Consider the following 23408-nt stretch of genomic DNA (forward strand, 5'->3'; position numbering starts at 1 on the left):
TTAGGGAAGAGTCAACATATTTTTTGTAAATGGAAATCATGCCTCATCAATCTACTAGAATTCTTTGAGGGGGTCAACAAGCATGTGGATAAGGGTGATCCACCTCGCCAAAGGCTCTAAAGCAAAGTAAGTTGTCATGGAATAAGAGAGAAGGACCTCACAAGGATCAGTAATTGGTTAAAAGATAGAAAACAAAAGTAAGGAATAAATGGTCAATTTTCAGAATGGGGAGAGGTAAATAGTGGTGTCCTCCACTGGTCTGTACTGTGACCAGTACTGTTCAACATATTCATAAACAATCTGGAAAATGGGTAAACAGTGAGGCTGCAGGGCCTCATGGGAATGGGCGTGCAGGGACACTCAGGAACAGAGGCAGAAAGATCTAACTGAATGTGAGACTCTCTGGGTCAGCAAGGGTCTGCATGGGGGAGGCTCCCTAACACTCTAACAATCACTCTTCCCCCAACCCCCTCCCCGCCATTCCACACATCTTCCACCCACACCCAGCAATCCTCCGGGATCACTCCCATGCTCCTTCCCTCTCCCTCAGCACTTCCGTTAACCCTGACTCCCCTGAGCCTTTGCACTGCTTCTCAGGGGTGTGGGAAATACATGTCTGTATTGTATCTTAAATGAATTACTCAGTGTTCTGTAGCAATATGTCTAGTAAAGAATATATTTGTAAAATAAAAACAAAACCAAAAAAACCACCTGTTGCTGAATTTTTGTTTGTATAGTTACAGACATACTTGCTGATAAGTATTTTGAAATAAATTATCAAAGTAATTGAAACTGGTGTGGTTATATTGTGTTATTTTGACAAATAAAATATACCATATTTTAAAATATTGTGCGCAGAATTTTTAATGTTTTGGTACAGATGTCCTCCAGCATAACTTAATCATTTTCAGTACTACTTTAGCCAACATTTATATGAAAATTCATATTGATTAACCTCTTTTTGATTGCATTAAGAGAGCATTAGCTTACTAAGTTTAATGCTGGTTTCCTTTTTTGGAAAAACTTCTACTTTGGAGAGTACTCTCAAATCAGGACACTTTGATTTAAAAACTACCAAGTGTTTATTTTTATATATAATTGTAACAATATGATGAGATATATATCAATCAGTTGAAAAATGACTTATGAATCAAGTCTGGAGGCATGTGAAGTTTCATAGAATTTATGGCCATAAAGGGCAGTTAGATCATCCAGTCTGACTTCCTCCAACATAGTTCTAGGCATAATTTACAGAGTTTGTATTAAGGCTAAATATTTCTATAGAAATAACAGTTAATTTCCACATTTGTTTGTAACCTTCAGTTATTAAATATCTCTCGTAATTCTAATAGTCCAACCATGCAACACAGTAACTCTCAAAGGAAAATAGGTTACACTGTCTTAACATGGCAAGAAATCATAATGTTTCCTTATGTTCTTAAACTGGACATTAAGAACATTAATTGACATGGAGGATGTGGCACTGGATGATCTAGGGTTAAGCTTCTTGCTTTATGCAGATGGCACTGTATAACTGACAGACACATTTGAAGTAATAATAATACTTTGGGACTAACAATAAATCCCAAGATAACAAAGTGGTTGCATCATGGAAAAGAGACAATAAAAATTTTGAAATCTAGCAGCGATGAATTTGTAGAATGAGCACATAAGTTTGGCCGTACTGTATGGGGAGATGTCAGCAAACCAGTAAAGTGCCTAAAACCACTATGGCTTATTGCTAAAAGCAGCCAACTCAGCGGGCTGTAAATTGAGCATGCTGCAGCCTCACCTTGACCCAGGCAGGAGGGGAGAGGATTTTGGGTGCCACAGAAAGGGCAGCTTGACCCTGCGTCCTTCCAGATAAGAATTGTGTTAAAGTTGCTGATACATGGATTTTAGAAGAGCAGGATGTGCCCCCAGGATTGTCTATTAGGGTCTCAAGGCTGCAAACTCTGGAAAAACCCACACCTGGTTAATCAATGATCAGAAGGAAACCTCTTGCTGACCATTGAAACGGAATGCATCTGATGAAGTGAGCTGTAGCTCACAAAAGCTTATGCTCAAATAAATTTGTGAGTCTCTAAGGTGCCACAAGTACTCCTTTTCTCCTTGCTTAACAAGTTTTCTTTAAGGGACATGTCATTCTATTAATAATGTATAAATAAGGGGGGGAAATTTGAAGTAGTTGGACTCTTCTGGACTCTCCCTCTGGATACATCTTGCAGTCCCCACCAGCAGATTGAAGATTTGGCCACCGGAAGCCTGCTGCTGTGCCACTCAAGAGCCACACTCAGCTTTGGTAATTATCAAGGGTTGGGGGTATCTTACTAACCTGTTGCGGACGTGTGTATAAGTGCTTGAGACTAAGTAAAGTTTAGCTTTAAGTGAAAGCACTCTTGTGTTGTCCTGTTTGTGCCAGCCATCGATCAGTCGGACAGCCACGTCTCCCCTGATTTATTTCCTTACACTACCTCTCACAGAGTGAAAGTTACCAAGAGTTTTGGGTAAGAAAACTGGGTAACAATACTGGGTCAGACCAAAGGTCCATCTAGCCCAGTACCCTGTCTTCCAACAGTGGCCAATGCCAGGTGCCCCAGAGGGAATGAACAGAACAGGGAATCATCAAGTGATCCATCCCCTGTCACCCATTCCCAGCTTCTGGCAAACAGAGGCTAGGGACACCACCCCTGACCGTCCTGGCTAATAGCCATTGATGGACCTATCCTCCATCAATGTATCAGTTCTTTTTTGAAACTTGTGTGTCCTAGGAAGTTTGATCAGTGCTAATCGTTCCATCGAGGATGGGGTTAAAAAGAGATGTGTTTTAGCTACAAGTGCTGCACAGAAATTGATGAAATTATGGACTGGTAAAAGTTATGTTTGCTACCAAAGGGAAAATTTATCAAACCAGTGTAGTAACAATATTACTCCATGGTCTAGAAGCAGCTGCATTAAATGAAAAAAATCAACAAAAGGCTGGAGGCAGTAGAGATGAGATGGTAGATAAAAAAGTGGAATGATTTTAAGAGAAATGAAGAAGTTAGAAGGAGAGAAGAGTGGGAAACCAAGGTGTGGGACTGGCTAAAATCAAAATGATTATGGTGGTGGAGATTTTCTGCTCCACTAACAGAGGATAGGATGCCAGAGAAGTAATGCAATCATGATTAACATCAGTCTGACCTAGAGGCTGATCACTGACTAAATTGTAGAACATATTATTTAGGGATGTAACAATGCTGGACTTAATGGAGGAACAAGCCAAGGACAGGAAGGGATGGTGATGCTGCATAGCTCCCTATGTCTGCAAAGATGCTTGGGAATGAAAAGAAAGAAGGGGAGGAGGTTCCTAGCCCTTATGGCTGTGATCATAACATGGAAAACATGAACCAAAAAATCAGCCAATGCCTGGATGCCTGCCCAAGTCTCCAGAGAGCCTGAAACAACAGCTCGAAGAGGTGTGAACTGCTCCATTCATCTCTATCATTCCGTGTCTACAGAATCTGGCATTTTTATATCAAATTAGATAGACAGATAGATAGATAGATTAGATTAGATAGAAGGGTGTATGGGGATAGACAGATAGGAGGGGTGTATGGGAATAGATGGATAGAGAGGGTATATAGTGATAGATGGATAGATTCATGGGGGGGATAGGTAGATATAGGGGGTGTATGGGGATAGATGGAAAGAGATAGAAGGAGTGTATGGGGGTAGATAGATAGATAGGTAGATTAGATAGATAGATGAGTGGTGTATGGGACTAGATGGATAAATGTGGTGCATGAGGATAAATAGATAGATGGGGTTTATGGGAATAGATAGATAGATCGATCTTGTGTACGGGAATAGATGGACGGATAGATAGATAGATTAGATGAGGTGAATCAGAATAGATGGATAGATCGATCTTGTGTATGAGGATAGATAGATAGAGGAGGTGAATGGGGATAGATAGATACATACATACACGGGCTGTATGGGGATAGATGGATAGACAGACAGATTGATAGAGAGGGTGTATAGGGATAGATGAATAGACTGATAGTGGGGTTGTATGGGGATAGATCGATAGACAGATAGAGGGGGTGTATGGGAATAGATAGATAGATAGATTAGATGAGGTACATCGGAATAGATGGATAGATCGATCTTGTATACGGAGATAGATAGATAGATGGGGTTTATGGTAATAGATGGATAGCTAGATAGAGGAGGTGTATGGGGATAGATAGATAGATTAGATAGATGGGGCGCATGGGGAAAGATAAATAGATTTGTGTATGGGGATAGATAGAAGAGGGGGTACATGCGGATAGATGGGGTGTATTGGGATAGATGGATAGATGGGGTGTACGGGTATAGATAGAGGGGGTGTGTTGGGAGAGATGGAAAGCTAGATAGAGGGAGTGTATGGAGGTAGATAGATAGATAAGATTAGATATAGAGAGGGTATATGGGGATAGATAGATAGAGGGGGTGTATGGGGATAGATAGATAGATGGTTTGAGGATAGATGGGGTGTATGGGGATAGATAGATAGATAGATAGATAGATAGATAGATAGATAGATAGATAGATAGATAGATAGATAGATAGATAGATAGATGGGGTGTATGGGGATAGATGGATAGATGGGGTGTATGGGAATAGATGGATAGACGGATTGATGGGGTGTATGGGATAGATGAAAAGATTTGGTGTATTGGGATAGATGGGGTGTATGGGGATAAATAGATAGAGGAGGTGAATTGGGATAAATAGATAGATGGATAGAGGGGGTGTATGAGGATATGTGGGAAGATAGATAGATGCGGTTTATGGGGACCGATAGATAGATGGGGTGTATGGGGACCAATAGATAGATAGATAGAGTTTATGGGGATAGATGGAAAGATAGATAGAGGGGGTGTATTGGCATTGATGGATACATAGATAGATGGGGTGTATGGGGATAGGGTCAGATAGATAGACGGGATTGTGAGGCAAGAGATAAAATTTTGGGTGATCCATCCATCCCCTGTCGCTCATTCTCAATTTCTGGCAAACAGGGGCTTGGGACACCATTCCTGCCCATGCTGGGTAGTAGCCATTGATGGACCTATCCTCCATGAATTTATCTAGTTCTTTATTGAACCCTGTTATGGTCTTGGCCTTCACAACATCCTCTGGCAAGGAGTTCCACAGGGTTGACTGTGCATTGTGTGAATCCATGAGAGTACCTTCCCTCTTATCCTGTGTCAGCTTATTTTGCAGAAGAGCCTTTAGTGAGGAACCTTGTCAAAGGCTTTCTGAAAATCTAAGTACACTATATTCCCTGGATCCCCTTTGTTCACATGCTTGTTGACCCCCCTCAAAGAATTCTAGTAGATTGGTGAGGCATGATTTCCCTTTACAAAAGTATGTTGACTCTTCCTCAACAAATTATTTTCATCTATATGTCTGACAATATTATTCTTTATTATAGTTTCAAACTGTTTGCCTGGTACTGAAGTCAGTCTTACAGGCCTGTAATTGTTGGGATCACCTCTGGAGCCCTTTTTAAAAAATGGCGTCACATTAGCTATCCTCCAGTCATCTGGTACAGAAGCTGATTTAAATGATAGATTACAGACTACAGTTAGCATTTCCGCAATTTCACATTTGAGTTCCTTCAGAACTCTTGGGTGAATACCATCTGGTCCTGGTGACTTATTACTGTTTAATTTATCAATTTGTTCCAAAACATCATCTAATGATACCTCAATTTGGGACAGTTCCTCAGATCTATCACCTAAAAAGAATGGCTCAGGTTTTGGAATCTCCCTCACAGCCTCAGTCATGAAGACCAATGAAAATAATTCATCCTTTTTTTAAAATAACCAGTGATGGAGAACACAGCATTACCCTTGGTAAACTCTTTCAATAGTTAATCACTCTCACTGTTAAAAAGGTATACCTTATGTCAAGGTTCCTTCCCCACTCTGAACTCTAGGGTACAGATGTGGGGACCTGCATGAAAACCTCCTAAGCTTACTTTTACCAGCTTAGGTTAAAACTTCCCCAAGGTACAAACTATTTTACCCTTTGCTCTTCGACTTCCACTGCCACCACCAAATGTCTAACCGGTATTATTATTAGGAAAGCGTCCGTTTGGAAACGTCTTTCCCCCCAAAATCCTCCCAAACCTTACACCCCTCTTCATGGGGAAGGCTTGATAAAAATCCTCACCAATTTGCAGAGGTGAACACAGACCCAAACCCTTGGATCTTAAGAACAATGAAAAAGCATTCAGTTTCTTAAAAGAAAAACTTTAATAGAAGAAAAAAAGTAAAAAAGAATCACCCCTGTAAAATCAGGATGGTAAATACCTTACAGGGTAATTAGATTCAAAACATAGAGAACCCCTCTAGGCAAAACCTTAAGTTACAAAAAGACACAAAGACAGGAATACACATTCCCTCCAGCACAGCTTATTTTTCTCAGCCATTTAAAGAAATCAGAATCTAACGCATCTCTATCTAGATTACTTACTAAGTTCTAAGACTCCATTCCTGTTCTGTCCCTGGCAAAAGCATCACACAGACAGAGAGAGAGAGGCTTTGTTTCTCCCTCCCCCCAGCTTTTGAAAGTATCTTGTCTCCTCATTGGTCATTTTGGTCAGGTGCCAGAGAGGTTATCCTAGCTTCTTAACCTTTTACAGGTGAAAGGGCTTTTCCTCTGGCCAGGAGGGATTTTAAAGGTGTTTACCCTTCCCTTTATTTTTATGACACCTTAATATAAACTAATTAATAATAAATAATAATAATAATCTGGACAAAACAGAGAGAAGGAGATCAAAGTAATAATATAAGCATGTATTAATAACATGAAGCGATTGCTGGGTGGGTCAGAGCTGGTCCATGGGACAGTGATGAAGCTGGTTCAGGATGGACGCCTGAGGTGAGCTGGTCGGGACCCGGAAGGACCAGAGCTGAAGGTGGGGGAGATCAGAGTTGGATCAGGCCAGAGATCAGTATAAGAACTGGGATTGGGGGATCTGAGCTGGGTTGGGATTGCACAGAGGAAAGTGGGTTTGCACAGGGGCCGTTAAGGATGAAAATAGGGCTGTGCGGGGGAGGAAGCAGAGAGCCATGTACCTCAGCCTGTACTGTCCTGCCTCCTTGCTTCCTTCTCTTCTAACACAAGAGGCTGATGTTAATGGGAACACATTAGGATTTACTTTGAGTGCACTAACAAGTGATCTGGGATCTGCTGTTATAAAGATCCTGCAGTGTGGGTAAGTTGGCAAGATGGATGGATGGGAGCTACCATAAAGAGGTGTTTGGTGCAGCTCTAACTGTACCTGGTATGAGACTGTCGCTGAGGCAGTCGTACAGCATCCCCAGCCGGAGAGGGCGGCCCAGGGCTGGCATCTCAATTGCTGCAGTTTCAGAACAGGCCATGGTGGCAACAGAAGTTCAGGCAACCCTAAAACACAACAGTAACACTATTATACTGAGGATGTGATCTGCTCTTGTTCCTGCTCTCCCTGTTTGACTTTTATCCCCTATTCATTTTCTACTTGCTACACATTAATAACAGAAACACGAAAAATTCTGTTCTCTAATCAGCAAACAATTGTACTGAAACTGAGGCAGCTACACAATATACTGCTTGTGGCAATGGGATTTATCTATTTTTAAGCGTATTTTAAAAATGCTCTTTTTAAACAAATCACAGAACAAACATACTGCACAAAATCTAACTGAGTAGGGCTGGCCAGAAAACAACAACTGTTCTGTGAAAAATGTTGAGGGTTTGAAAGTAAGCTGGAGCCACAGTTCTTGCAGAGCAGTGCTTTGTGCTCCTCTCGCCCTTCCTCAACGAAGGGAGGAAGCAGAGCTGGGGAACTGTAATGAGAGCACTCCACGGGTCAGTGCTTCTCCCTGGGCAAGTGACTTCAAGTTTGCCCCACAGACTCTGCTGGGCCCAGAACTGGCACAGCAGTTTTTCAAACCTATGTCTGTTGACCGAAGGGAGGAGTGACAATTCGGATTTCAACAGTAACCATGTTATAACCTTAAATATGGTATGAATAGTCACCACCCCATAAAAATGTATGATTGGTCTGTAATGGCCTAGGTGATCTACAGCTGACTCTATGCAGACCCCTTCTATACTGTACACAACTGAAAATAATTTAATGTATCTGGTACCAAGGGATGGTGCAATAAAATCCTGCTAAGATACAGAAGTGGGGGTAGAGTAAAATTGCTGACAACACTGCATTAAATAACCCCATATGAACTATCAACCATTTCCTAAAGCTGTATCTAGAGGGCAAGTTACTTTAATAGCTGCACAAAGGGATTTCTGACCAAAAACACAGCAGAGACAGAGGACTCGTCACGTACAAAGAGAAACCAACCAGGGAAAAACTAAACAAACTAAACACTTAACTGAAGACATATCAAAGCAAATGAGCTGGAGTAAACCATATTCTTATGGCAGAGGAGCAGACGCAGACATATGACTTGCTTTATTGAATCTGGAGACAGTCAAAGTAATACAATGGGCTTGGGAGGGTGCTGGTCTCTTGAGAGTGCCCCTTGGTGTGTTGATGGGGTTGTAAACCCATTCTGGAACTGGCCTCTCTAGTGGGGAAAAACTGTAGCACTGCAAAGGGGACAGAGTCTCAGCCCTCCCGCCCTCTGGGTGCTCACCCTGTGCAGGTTCCCAGGATACAGACAAGTTAGCAGCAGGAAAACGAACAAAAGAAAAGGTAATATCCAGACACTCCCAGCTGGGCCACTGGCCTCTTTTCCAGAAGGGCCTTGGATGGGCTGCAGTCCAGCTCAGTGTCTGCTGTTTCACCAGCAGAGGAATATGGTACAATCCCCATCACATCAGGAGACTTAGCCCTACCTTCAGGCCCGGGCATAGGCTCTGCTCTCCACCAGGTCTCTTGCTTAGAGCTCAGCACCCAGCTCTCCTCCTAGAACTGCTCACCGCTGAGCTTGGCTACCCCCATCTTGAACTCCCACTCCGCTCTTGACATGGCTCGTGGGTGCGCTGGGGGTGGGTTTGCTCCATCCCAGAGCAGCTCATTGACCACTTCTTGCCTGGTGCAAGGATTAAACACCCCCTCACAGAGCTCAGCCTAACACACAAAGGGCATCAGGATGAACCACACACACACAATAAATGGGATTTTAATGGGCTATATAAATAATACTGCTCCCATAGGAATCCCGACCCTCCCCACACAGAGAAGCTTCCAGAATGTATCCCATCCAGCACTCAATACACGCCCTCCGGTTCAGTTAAATAATATCATTTTTACAACTGAGAAAAAAAGCACTTTGGCAGCACCTGACACTTACCCTGTAGATTTCTATTCAAAATTCAAACCCCAGTTGCTTGCCCTCTAGCCCTTGAGACTACATTTAACAGCTCATCTCCAAGGCTGACAGGCTCAGACACAGCCCTGGAGACAAAAGTGTCACCAGAAAAAGAACAAATAAAGAATTCTGAAGTTTGTACAGGCCAATATCGTTCCATTCTGACAAAGAGATTTGCTTAAATCCTTACCTGGAGGGTGGATTCCCGGGCTCTAATAACATAAATTAAACAGGAGAGTTCACAAAATGTCACCACTTTATCCAACAGCTTCACACAGAATCTCCTCGGAGAATGAGATGAAACCTGAAAGTGAAATCAGCTCTGAATGCTGCATTTCTTAAATGCAGTCAGCAATAGACCACTCCCATCCCAGAGACCAGAGGCCCATCTACCGTAAACCAGACACTTTTGCAGAGACACAGACTCTAGTGAGATAAGAGCAAATCTAGAGACAAAAATCCTGTTTGAAGAGGGTCACACTGTAGAATGTGCCTAGGTACAAACCCCAAATCACCATCTTACACATAAACTAGTAGGGTTACACATCCAGCTTCCCAGCAGAAAGAGGAGATTCACTGAACAATGTTGGCAGAGATCAAAAAGACAATCTTCTAATTGAACCCTGACTGACACTGGAGTGTGGGAAGAGCTTCAGCACAAAGGTGTGTCCGCTGTCAAGAGGCAGAGAGAGAAGAAATTATTTAACTGCCTGTATAGCACAGATATGAGCCTGGGTAGTAAACGAGGCTTTGTGAAGGTATAAGGGTCAGCCACAGCTAGCTGGCTGACTGATTAGCCCTGTCCACTGCACCTGAGAAAGAGCTGGACTTGAATTAGCTCACTTTTATAAAAGAGGGTAGCTGGACACGGAGGGGGTGGGGGTGCACCATTCCTCAGAACATGGATGCACGAGGAGTTATTGCTCTCAATGGACTACTGCTGGAGCCACCAAACATCGGAATGGCTCCAGAAACCAAGTGGTCATAAGGTGTGTGTGTAAGGTCCTTTACGGCTAAGACTCTGCGATAAAAGCCAGGGAACTTTGGTTTCTGTAGTTACTGGTGTGAGGGAAAGACTTGGGAAAGGGACTTAGGGCTTGCACAGACCGGGAGGACAGAGTCTGCAAGGTTTTTGATTTGTTTGCCTTAAAATAAAATGTAATGTTGATGTAGATATGTCACTCAGAGGTGTAGGTTTTTTTACACCTCTGACCAACATAGCTATGCCAATATAACTTTCAAGCTTAACAAACGTATTCACAGAATCATAGAATATCAGGGTTGGAAGGGACCTCAGGAGGTCATCTAGTCCAACCCCCTGCTCAAAGCAGGACCAATCCCCAATTAAATCATCCCAGCCAGGGCTTTGTCAAGCTGGGCCTTAAAAACCTCTAAGGAAGGAGATTCTACCACCTCCCTAGGGAACCCGTTCCAGTGCTTCACCACCCTCCTAGTGAGATAGTGTTTCCTAATATCCAACCTAAACCTCCCCCACTGCAACTTGAGACCATTACTCCTCTTTCTGTCATCTGCTACCACTGAGAACAGCCTAGATCAGGGGTGGGCAAACTTTTTGGCTTGAGGGCCACATTGGGGTTCAAAATTGCATGGAGGGCTGGCTAGGGAACGCTGTGCCTCCCCAAACAGCCTGGACCTGCCCCCTATCTGACCCCTCCCACTTCCAGCCCCCTGACTGCCCCCCTCAGAACGCCTGACCAATCCAACCCCCCTGCTCCTTGTCCCCTGACTACCCCCACAAGAGACCCCCTGCCCCAACCAACCCCCCAATACCCCACCCCTATCTAAGCCTCCTGCTCCTTGTCCCCTGACTGCCCCAACCCCAAGCCACACCCCCACCCCCTGACAGGCCCCCTGGGACTCCAACGCCCCCGTTCCCCCTCCGCTGATCGCCCCCCAAGACCCTCTGCCCCTTACCCAACCCCCTGGCCCCGGCCCCCTTACCATGCCACTCAGAGAAGAGTGTCTGTGTGGAGCCAGACAGGCTGCCGCGCTGATCTTCCAGAGCACGCAGCCCCACCTCCCAGGGCACTGGCAGCGCGGCACGCTGGGGCTGTGGGGGACAGCGGGGGATGGATGGACAGACTGCCGAGACTCATCAAGCCCTCGGGTCGCTACCCCTTCCTGCTTCTCCTCGTGGGCACCAATGATACTGCCAAGAATGACCTTGAGTGGATCACTGCAGACTACGTGGCTCTGGGAAGAAGGATAAAGGAGTTTGAGGCACAAGTGGTGTTCTCGTCCATCCTCCCCGTGGAAGGAAAAGGCCTGGGTAGGGACCATCGAATCGTGGAAGTCAACGAATGGCTATGCAGGTAGTATCGGAGAGAAGGCTTTGGATTCTTTGACCATGGGATGGTGTTCCATGAAGGAGGAGTGCTGGGCAGAGACAGGCTCCACCTAACGAAAAGACGGAAGAGCATCTTTGCGAGCAGGCTGGCTAACCTAGTGAGGAGGGCTTTAAACTAGGTTCACCGGGGGAACAAGACCAAAGCCCTGAGGTAAGTGGGGAAGTGGGATACCGGGAGGAAGCACAGGCAGGAACGTCTGTGAGGGGAGGGCTCCTGCCTCATACTGAGAATGAGGGGCGATCAGCAGGTTATCTCAAGTGCCTATACACAAATGCACAAAGCCTTGGAAACAAGCAGAGAGAACCGGAGGTCCTGGCACAGTCAAGGAATTATGAGGTGATCGGAACAACAGAGACTTGGTGGGATAACTCGCATGACTGGAGTACTGTCATGGATGGATATAAACTGTTCAGGAAGGACAGGCAGGGCAGAAAAGGTGGGGGAGTAGCACTGTATGTAAGGTTTCAGAGGAACAGCCGTGTTAGTCTGTATTCGCAAAAAGAAAAGGAGTACTTGTGGCACCTTAGAGACTAACCAATTTATTTGAGCATGAGCTTTCGTGAGCTACAGCTCACTTCATCAGATGTTTACCGTGGGGAGCAGTATGACTGCTCAGAGCTCCGGTATGAAACTGCAGAAAAACCTGAGTGTCTCTGGATTAAGTTTAGAAGTGTGAGCAACAAGGGTGATGTCGTGGTGGGAGTCTGCTATAGACGACCGGACCAGGGGGATGAGGTGGATGAGGCTTTCTTCCGGCAACTCCCAGAAGCTACTAGATTGCACACCCTGGTTCTCATGGGCGACTTTAATCTTCCTGATATCTGCTGGGAGAGCAATACAGCGGTGCACAGACAATCCAGGAAGTTTTTGGAAAGCGTAGGGGACAATTTCCTTGCGCAAGTGCTAGAGGAGCCAACTAGGGGGGGAGCTTTTCTTGACCTGCTGCTCACAAACCGGGAAGAATTAGTGGGGGAAGCAAAAGTGGATGGGAATCTGGGAGGCAGTGACCATGAGTTGTCTGAGTTCAGGATCCTGACACAGGGAAGAAAGGTAAGGTTTGACTCCCTCAGGGAACGGATGGGTAGGATCCCCTGGGGAACTAACATGAAGGGGAAAGGAGTCCAGGAGAGCTGGATGTATTTCAAGGAATCCCTATTGAGGTGACAGGGACGAACCATCCCGATGTGTCGAAAGAATAGTAAATATGGCAGGTGACCAGCTTGGCTTAATGGTGAAATCTTTGCGGATCTTAAACATAAAAAAGAAGCTTACAAGAAGTGGAAGATTGGACAAATGACCAGGGAAGAGTATAATATTATTGCTCGGGCATGTAGGAATGAAATCAGGAGGGCCAAATCGTACCTGGAGCTGCAGCTAGCAAGAGATATTAAGAGTAACAAGAAGGGTTTCTTCAGGTATGTTGGCAACAAGAAGAAAGCCAAGGAAAGTGTGGGCCCCTTACTGAATGAGGGAGGCAACCTAGTGACACAGGATGTGGAAAAAGCTAATGTACTCAATGCTTTTTTTGCCTCTGTCTTCACTAACAAGGTCAGCTCCCAGACTGCTGCGCTGGGCATCACAGCATGGGGAGTAGGTGGCCAGCCCTCTGTGGAGAAAGAGGTGGTTAGGGACTATTTAGAAAAGCTGGACGTGCACAAGTCCATGGGGCCGGACGCGTTGCATCCGAGAGTGCTAAAGGAATTGGCGGCTGTGATTGCAGAGCCATTGGCCATTATCTTTGAAAACTCGTGGCGAACGGGGGAAGTCCCAGATGACTGGAAAAAGACTAATGTAGTGCCAATCTTTAGAAAAGGGAAGAAGGAGGATCCTGGGAACTACAGACCAGTCAGCCTCACCTCAGTCCCTGGAAAAATCATGGAGCAGGTCCTCAAGGAATCAATCCTGAAGCACTTACATGAGAGGAAAGTGATCAGGAACAGCCAGCATGGATTCACCAAGGGAAGGTCATGCCTGACTAATCTAATCGCCTTTTATGATGAGATTACTGGTTCTGTGGATGAAGGGAAAGCAGTGGATGTATTGTTTCTTGACTTTAGCAAAGCTTTTGACACGGTCTCCTACAGTATTCTTGTCAGCAAGTTAAAGAAGTATGGGCTGGATGAATGCACTATAAGGTGGGTTGAAAGTTGGCTAGATTGTCGGGCTCAACGGGTAGTGATCAATGGCTCCATGTCTAGTTGGCAGCTGGTATCAAGTGGAGTGCCCCAAGGGTCGGTCCTGGGGCTGGTTTTGTTCAATATCTTCATAAATGATCTGGAGGATGGTGTGGATTGCACTCTCAGCAAATTTGCGGATGATACTAAACTAGGAGGAGTGGTAGATACGCTGGAGGGGAGGGATAGGATACAGAGGGACCTAGACAAATTGGAGGATTGGGCCAAAAGAAATCTGATGAGGTTCAACAAGGTTAAGTGCAGGGTCCTGCACTTAGGACGGAAGAACCCAATGCACCGCTACAGACTAGGGACCGAATGGCTAAGCAACAGTTCTGCGGAAAAGGACCTAGGGGTGACAGTGGACGAGAAGCTGGATATGAGTCAACAGTGTGCCCTTGTTGCCAAGAAAGCCAATGGCTTTTTGGGTTGTACAAGTAGGGGCATAGCCAGCAGATCGAGGGATGTGATCATTCCCCTCTATTCGACATTGGTGAGGCCTCATCTGGAGTACTGTGTCCAGTTTTGGGCCCCACACTACAAGAAGGATGTGGAAAAATTGGAGAGAGTACAGCGAAGGGCAACAAAAATGATTAGGGGTCTGGAACACATGACTTATGAGGAGAGGCTGAGGGAACTGGGATTGTTTAGTCTGCAGAAGAGAAGAATGAGGGGGGATTTGATAGCTGCTTTCAACTACCTGAAAGGGGGTTCCAAAGAGGATGGTTCTAGACTATTCTCAGTGGTAGAAGAGGACAGGACAAGGAGTAATGGTCTCAAGTTGCAGTGGGGGAGATTTAGGTTGGATATTAGGAAAAACTTTTTCACTAAGAGGGTGGTGAAACACTGGAATGCGTTACCTAGGGAAGTGGTAGAATCTCCTTCCTTAGAAGTTTTTAAGGTCAGGCTTGACAAAGCCCTGGCTGGGATGATTTAATTGGGGATTGGTCCTGCTTTGAGCAGGGGGTTGGACTAGATGACCTCCTGAGGTCCCTTCCAAGCCTGATATTCTATGATTCTATGATTAAGTGGGAGGAGCCTCCCCAGTCAGGAGCTCAGGGGCCGGACAGGACGGGCCTGTGGGCTGGATGTGGCCTGCGGGCCATAGTTTGCCGACCCCGGTCTAGATCCATCCTCTTTGGAACACCATAATAGAGGCTCAAATTCAATGTATACCCCAAATTAAAAAAAAACATAATGAAGACAAAAAAAGTGCCATGGTGGCTAAACAACAAGGTAAAAAGTAGTTAGTGGCAAAAAGGCATCCTTTAAAAATTGGAAGTCATATCCTGCTGAGCAAAATACAGTAGAAGCATAAACTCTAACAAGTCATGTGTAAAAGTATAATTAGGCAGGCCAAAAAAGAATTTGAAGAGCAACTAGCACAACACAAACTAACAGCAACATTTCTTTTATGTATATCAGAAGCAGGAAGCAATCATTTGGACCACTGGATGATCAAGATGCTAAGTGGAGAAGCTAAATGAATTCTTTGGCATTGGTCTTCACTGCAGAGGATGTGAGGGAGATTCCCACACCTGAGCCATTCTTTTGAGAAATCTGAGGAACTGTCCCAGATTGAGGTGTCAATAGAGGAGGTTTTGGAAGAAATTGATAAATTAAACAATAAGTCACCAGACCAGATGGTTCTCGCTCTAGAGTTTTGAAAGAACTCAAATGTGAAATTGCAGAATTATTAACAGTGGTATGTAGCCTATCATTTAAATGAGCCTGTATACCAGATGACTGGAAGATAGCTAATGTGACATCATTTTTTTAAAAAAGGATCCAGAGGTGATCCTGGCAATTACAGGCTATTAAGACTAACTGAAGTACCAGGGAATCGATTGAAACTGTAGCAATATCACTGCAGCATATCACTGCAGGCCATGTGGCTCCAATAAATGAGTTTGAAATGCAAGTGGTGTTCTCGCCCATCCTCCCTGTGGCAGGAAAAGGCCCAGGTAGAGACCGTCGAATCATGAAAGTCAACGAATGACTATGCAGGTGGTGTCGGAGAGAAGGCTTTGGATTCTTTGACCATAGGATGGTGTTCCAAGAAGAAGGAGTGCTAGGCTGAGATGGTCTCCACCTAACAAAGAGCATCTTCACAAGCAGGCTGGCTAACCCACTGAGGAGGGCTTTAAACTAGGTTCACCGGGGGAAGGAGAACAAAGCCCTGAGGTAAGTGGGGAAGTGGGATACCGGGAGGAAGCACGAGCAGGAGAGCACAAGAGGGGAGGGCTCCTGCCTCATACTGAGAAAGCAGGACGATCAGCAAGTTATCTTAAGTGCCTATACACAAATGCAAGAAGCCTGGGAAACAAGCAGGGAGAACTGGAAGTCCTGGCACAGTCAAGGAATTATGATGTGATTGGAATAACAGAGACTTGGTGGGATAACTCACATGACTGGAGTACTGTCATGGATGGATATAAAGTTTTCAGGAAGGACAGGCAGGGCAGAAAAGGTGGGGGAGTAGCACTGTATGTAAGGTAGCAGTATGACTGCTCAGAGCTCTGGTATGAAACTGCAGAAAAACCTGAGAGTCTCTGGATTAAGTTTAGAAGTGTGAGCAACAAGGGTGATGTCGTGGTGGGAGTCTACTATAGATTCAAAACATAGAGAACATAGAGAATCCCTCTAGGCAAAACCTTAAGTTACAAAAAGACACAAAAACAGGAATATACATTCCATCCAGCACAGCTATTTTACCAGCCATTAAACAAAAGAAATCTAACACATTTCTAGCTAGATTACTTACTAACTTTTTACAGGAGTTCTGAGCTGCATTCCTGATCTGTTCCCGGCAAAAGCATCACCCAGACAGACAGACCCTTTGTCCGTCCCCACTCCAGCTTTGAAAGTATCTTGTCTCCTCATTGGTCATTTTGGTCAGGTGCCAGCGGGGTTATCCTAGCTTCTTAACCCTTTAGAGGTGAAAGGATTTTGCCTCTGGCCAAGAGGGATTTTATAGCACTGTGGAAAGAAAGTTGGTTACCCTTCCCTTTATATCTATGTTTTGAATCTGATTACCCTGTAAGGTATTTACCATCCTGATTTTTACAGAGGGGATTCTTTTACTTTTTCTTTAATTAATATTCTTCTTTTAAGAACCTGAGTGCGTTTTCATTGTTCTTAAGATCCAAGAGTTTGGGTCTGTGTTCACCTGTACCAATTGGTGAGGAGTTTTATCAAGCCTTCCCCAGGAAAGGGGGTGTAGGGCCTGGGGGGACATTTTGGGGGAAGACATCTCCAAGTGGGCTCTTCCCCTGTTCTTTGTTTAACACGCTTGGTGGTGGCACCATAGGGTTCAAGGACAAGGCAAAGTTTGTATCTTGGGGAAGTTTTTAACCTAAGCTGGTAAGAATAAGCTTAGGGGGTCTTTCATGCAGGTCCCCACATCTGTACCCCAGAGTTCACAGTGGGGAAGGAACCTTGACAGGGATAAATGCCTGTTTTTGTCAAAGAAGTCAGGATGGCGGGAACAGAGCTTAAAAAGGGAACTGTCCCAGCCAAATGGGGACGTGTGGTCATCCTATTTTCAGGCAAGTGGGTCCTGAGGGAGTCCGGCCAGGGTGTTGGCAGACCCTGACCTGGCTAATCACGCCACTCCTAAAAGGTGGGCATGATTCCCTGCCCTGGCACTGGACCGGCCCTGGCCATGCTGCCAGCTCAGCCTGGCAGACTCCGTCACCTTCCAGCAGGGCCAGTGAGTGTGGCTGGGGGCAGGGTGTGAGGGAGTGGGTCTCTGGAGGTGCGTGTGGGGGGCTGCTGACCAGTGGAGGGTCTCTTGGGCGGCGGTGGGGGATGTCTGTGTGTTGGGATGCTGGGCAGTGCGGGGTCTGAGTGGGGTGCTGTGTAGTTATGGTACTGGGCTGTGGGAAAGTGCATTGGACAGTAGTGGTGCAGCTATGGGGCAGGTGCTGGGCAGGGGTGGGGGTGCGCAGGCCACTGTGCATTTGTGGTGGAGGGTCTGTGTGGGGGGCTGCTGGGCATAGCAGTTCCAGGGGATGCTGGGCATAGGGAGTCGGGGGCTGTGTGGCATGGCACGGGCCCACCCCCAAGGGGAAGGGGCAGGCTGGCAGCTCAGGACTGGGTGGGCCAGTGTGCATCTGGCTACTGCTGGTTTGTATGCAGTACCCTTGCATTGAGCTGGGTGGAGTGGGGCTGGCCCCACCAGGCTATGCCCTATTGCCCCTGGCTGGCCCCTTGATCCGGGGACCAACCTCCCCATGCCATGCTCCTTTGCCCCCATGGGGGCCCACAAATATGTTTGGCGCTGGGCCCACAACAGGTTAATCCAGCCCTGCATGTGCTTGGTCCCCACTTTTCTCTGTGCATCCCCCCCTGCCCTCCTTGGGGCTGTGTGTGCAGAAGTGCCTGGGCACCAGGCACTTTGAGTGCAGAGAGCGGGAGCCAGCCCCCAAACCTCCCTGCAGCATCCAGTGGTGGCAGCTGAGGCACCTCCTCGCTGCTGTGCAAAGTTTGCTGGGAGCAAGGACCAAAGTTGACAAACGAGAGGCATCTCCCGGCTGCCAGGATGTTTGGGGGTCATCCCTCCCCCAGCCAGGAGCTCTGCTGCTTCCCCACCCTGCAGGGCAGTCTCTTGGTCCTGTTCAGCTTTCTGTCCCTTGCTCCTGCCCACCCTCCCTGGGGCTGTGTGTGCAGTGGTGCCCAGGCAGCATGCACTGAGAGGGTGGGGAGTAGAAGCCAGCTCCCAAAGTTCCCCACAGCCTCCCAGGAGGGATCAGGGACCCCAAGCAGGGATCAGGGATCCCCGGGAGTGCACCCCAAGCCTTACCTCTCTGTAGCCAGCAGCACCAACGCTGGAGTGTGTGTGCACACTTTCCCTCTGAAACCCACTTTTCATGCCAAACTTCAAAACGAACAGACAAAAATGAATAAAAACACCTTCTTTGAACAGTCCATTTAACTAATTAAGAATTACAAAGTTTTGTTTTAATAGTTTGCCAGCCCTGGAGGCTGATTTGTCCTCAGAAGAGGTGCACATGGGTATTTTCCTGCCAACACGACACAGCCTAGAGCTGGAGAGTCCAGTTCTCAGATTAGATGGTAGTTCAGCTTCTCCAACTCTAGGCAGTCTAGAGACGGTCACCAAAGGAGCTAATTGTGCCACCAATGTGCTCTTTGTGGGCCGCCTGAGTCCCATGAACAGCACCATCACAGTGAGGATACAGGGTGGGTTGCAGAGTTTTCCTACAGTGCAACACATTTGAAGGGCTAGAGTGTTGACAGTAGTGAGACGGTGGGAGTGCTACATACCCTGGGGTAGGGTTTCTTTGACTCAGTCTGTGCACTGCAGTGTGGATGCCAGAGCCCTAGGTTCAAGCACAGATGAGAAAATCCTTAAGCTAGGGCTCAAATGCAGTGTAGAGGCTCAAGCCCAAGATGAAGTGTTTCATCTTACTCAAGTACCACTAACCCTATGCTTACATTGCTCTGTAGATATACCCTCTTGGGCCAGTTTGCTTGGACTTGTGTAAAGGAGGACACGGACATAGCATTGGTTGGTGGCTGAAATGCAAAATAAAGTTACTTAATGTCTCACTAAAGAGTGTAGAATCAAAACGCTAACCTTCAGTTATTGATATTATAGACCAGAAGGGGAAATAGTATCTTTGAAATGAAATCTCGGTGCTTCTTCTTATCTTATCCTGATAAGCTGGGAATAAAGGAGAGTCCAGTCCAGACAGCTGGCTTGGGTGTGTGTCAGTCACACTTCTGGATGCTGCAGCTGATTTGTGGGTTCAGTCAACTCTCCTTAGTCCTGTGACCCTGACACGAAGTGGCGGGATTTCCTACCACCTCTGGAGGGTGAGGAATCCCTGTGGGCCAGCCCATATTCCACCCTGGTCCCGAGGCCTGCCAGGGCATCAGCTGGTGGCTCCTTCATGGAGCCGTGAGCACAGGCATGTACTTGGCACGCTTCACCCCCGTCCCGGACACCTGCCTCTTCTGTGGCATGAAGGAGACCCTGGAGCACGTTTACCTGGAGCGTGCTAGGTTGCAGCCCCTATTCCAGCTCCTTTTGAACATCATGTTACATTTTTGGTTGCACTTTTCCCCTCACCTTCTCATCTTCGCACTCCCTATCCATGGCCCCACAATGTCACGGGACCTCCTTGTCAACCTCCTCCTAGCCCTGGCCAAAATGGCCATCTACAAAACCAGGGAGAGGAGGTTGGCCGACAGGGTCTCCTGTGACTGTGGGGCCTATTTCTGATCCTACATCCGCTCACGCATCCGGGCAGAGTTCCTCTGGGCAGCATCCGCTGGCTCTTTTGACACCTTCGAGGAGCAGTGGGCGCTGTCTGAGGTTCTCTACTCGGTGTCCCTGTTAGGTTCCCTTCATTTGGCCCTCTGACCTCAATCCTGTACCTGTTTTATCTTTAGTTGTCCCCCGTACTTGCTTGGTATCCCGGTCCTGTGGATACTCCCCTTTGGCTGGGGGGAGATCCCAAAGATCACTCTCCTGTAGCCATCTGGCCTTACCCTGTCACACTGGTCACATTCCTCTGTCCAAAGAAAATTGGGTATTTTAGTAGGACCCCTCTGATTTCTCCCTCTGGTCCGGGCTTCCCCTGTAGTTAGTCTGAATAATGGGGCTGCCAATTTGGAGTAGCCTTTGATGTATCTCCTGTAATAGCCAGTGAATCCAAGAAACTGTAACACTTCCTTCCAATCCCTCATCTGCTGTATCTTGTGTGGATCTGTTGCAATGCCTTGGACAGACACTATAAACCAGTCGGAGAACACTTCAATCTCTCTGGTCACGCGATTACAGACATGAAAGTTGCGATATTACAACAAAAAAACTTCAAAACCAGACTCCAGCGAGAGACTGTTGAATTGGAATTCATTTGCAAATTGGATACAATTAACTTAGGCTTGAATAGAGACTGGGAGTGGCTAAGTCATTATGCAGGGTAACCTATTTCCCCTTGTTTTCCTACCCCCCCCCCCAGACGATCTTGTTAAACCCTGGATTTGTGCTGGAAATGGCCCACCTTGATTATCATACACATTGTAAGGAGAGATCACTTTAGATAAGCTATTACCAACAGGAGAGTGGGTTTGTGGGGGGGTGGGGGGGAGAGAAAACCTTTTGTAGTGGTAAACACCCATTTTTTCATGCTTTGGGTGTATAAAAAGATCTTGTGTACTTTCCATAGTATGCATCCGATGAAGTGAGCTGTAGCTCATGAAAGCTTATGCTCAAATAAATTGGTTAGTCTCTAAGGTGCCACAAGTACTCCTTTTCTTTTTGTGAATACAGACTAACACGGCTGTTACTCTGAAATATGTGCCTTAGGTATCCTACCTCTTCTCATTGCAAGTGACACTTCCTGGGCTTCAGCTTGAGACTGCGTTGATGGAATCTATCAAAAAACATCTCCAGGTGCTGCAGATGCTCCTCAAAAGTACGGGAGAACACTATCATGTCATCAAGGTAAATCAGTACTGCTGAGAAATTTTAATCCCCCAAGACATGTGTCATCAGCCTCTGGAAGGTAGCCGGGGCATTCTGTAGACTGAAAGGCATCTGATTACATTCAAACAGCCCCAGATGGGTGATGAATGTGGTTTTGGGTCTATCTTTCTCTGCCATTTCGACCTGCCAATACCCTGAGGTAAGATCTAGCATGGAGTAATATCTGGCTCCTCCTAGGGCATGCAGGGCTTCTTCAATACAGGGTAGAGGAAATGCATCTCAAGTGGTTTTAGCTTTCAACTGTCTGTAGCCAATACACACTCGCATAGAACCATCTTTCTTCCTTGCCACCACCATTGGTGAAGCATAAGGGCTTTGGCTCGGTCTGATCGCTTCCACCTCTGCCATCCCCTACAAGTGTTTGCGGATCTCCTGGTATTGTGCTGGAGGTATTCTCTGATAGGGTTGTCTCACAGGAATAGTGTCAATCAGGGGTATCTCATGCTTGACTGCGGAAGTGCAACCCAAGTCAAGATCATTTTAAGAGAATACATCTGCATTCCGCCTCAGCAATTCTTCCAATATCTTCAGTTGATCTGGGTCCTGCACAGCTGTTTGACTCAGGTCCACTTCTGGCACAGCAGCATCAGACTGAGCCACTTCCCTCAGTTCTTATCCTGGAGAATATTTTAAGTTGCTGCTCATTCTATCCATGCTGTAGACTACTGAAGCTGTAACTAGATGTTGGTTTCTCTTTATTATAGCTGTTGTTTGGCCTACATTCTGCAGATAAATATAAGCCTTCCCATGTTCAACATCCGTTATGCCTTCCTCCACCCTCAGATCTTCTGGCAGGTGAGTCTTAACATCAGGTTCTACCAGAATCATGTAAGGTCCCCATTCTGTACCCCAGGAGGGCTTCACAGGTACACGTCTTCCTTTTCCAGCTCTTAACAAGATGGGCTGTTTGCCAGTGTATCTCAAGGATGGCCTCTCTGGGTCAGAGATCACTTGCTTATAGGCTGCACACCAGGCTGGTGACTTCCCTGTCAGGCAGGCTGGGAATTGGTTGCCCCACTGGTTAGCTCAATCCTGCCAGCTGGAACAGATGACATTTGTCCCTAACAACATGGGGAATTCCTGGCGGCACTTGGTCCCAGGCACCACAAGGGCAGGGACTCCCTTGTTGGTTTGGCTAAGGAAAGATAAATCTAATTTAATTGCTCCTTGATGGGAGACTCGTTGGCCACTGGCTCCCTCTATTAGGATATCTACAGGCATGGGATGCAGCTTGCTCAGGGTGGGGTGATTTCTCCAGAAATCCTCTGTGATGGTTGTGACCTGAGACTGTGAATCAATTAGAGCCTTGCACAGGTTACCATTCACTTCCACAATTTCCTCGTTCAAGGGCCCTCCCAGACTGGGATGCCAGGTGCCAGCTGGTAGAGTATGCTGGGAAGTTGTGCACACTGAAATTACTGGGGGGCTTCTCACCCGCTCTGTGCCCTTCACCTGCCCCTCGGTGTCAGGCTTCAGCAGTTTAAAGAAGAGGGAGCCTTGCCTTGCCCTGATCCCGTGAGGTGAGGCTGAGGGGGTCAAAGGCAGCCCCGGGATATGTAACCTTCTTGACCACAACGGTGGCATATGAAATGGCCTCTGGCACCATGGACACTAACATCGGGGGTTCTTTGACCACTTTCCCATCTAGAATTTTGGGGTGTCGTCCTCCCTAGTGTGTCCTTCTTCAGCACCTGTGCCTCTAGTTGTCCCATTCTCTCATGGCTGTGTCTCTGGAGGACAGTTAGCTCTCGGACTAGCCTGGTCAGGCCCTTGACTGCCTCCAGCATCACATGATCTGGGGTACTGCTGGATGGAGGCACTTCAGGAGCAGCCTGCACAGCGCCATCTGACAAGAGCAGCTTGTTGCATGCTGTTTATCCTCTAGGCTGGCCTATCCATTCTGCCCTCCACGTTCCTCTCCTGGGCCAGCTGACACAGTTCTCCTTGCAGCTGTCGGAATGTCATGTCACAAGGCCACATAGGTGCC

General features: G+C 46.6%; 1 protein-coding gene across 1 annotated transcript in view; it reads right to left on the minus strand.

Annotated features, from left to right (window-relative positions):
• The window catches only part of LOC140905756 (uncharacterized), a 45972-nt gene extending 36318 nt beyond the window's left edge, over nt 1-9654 (minus strand). Inside the window, exons 1-2 of the mRNA XM_073329172.1 lie at nt 9553-9654; nt 7325-7449 (exon numbers count right to left, since the gene is read on the minus strand). Of these exons, the coding sequence (XP_073185273.1) occupies nt 7325-7424 (100 nt within the window). The 5' untranslated portion in view covers nt 7425-7449; nt 9553-9654. The remainder of the gene's footprint in view (nt 1-7324; nt 7450-9552) is intronic.
• Nucleotides 9655-23408: the final 13754 nt, after the last annotated feature.

This window comes from Lepidochelys kempii, chromosome 2 (genome assembly GCF_965140265.1).
Source record: "Lepidochelys kempii isolate rLepKem1 chromosome 2, rLepKem1.hap2, whole genome shotgun sequence".
Lineage (NCBI taxonomy): Eukaryota > Metazoa > Chordata > Testudines > Cheloniidae > Lepidochelys > Lepidochelys kempii.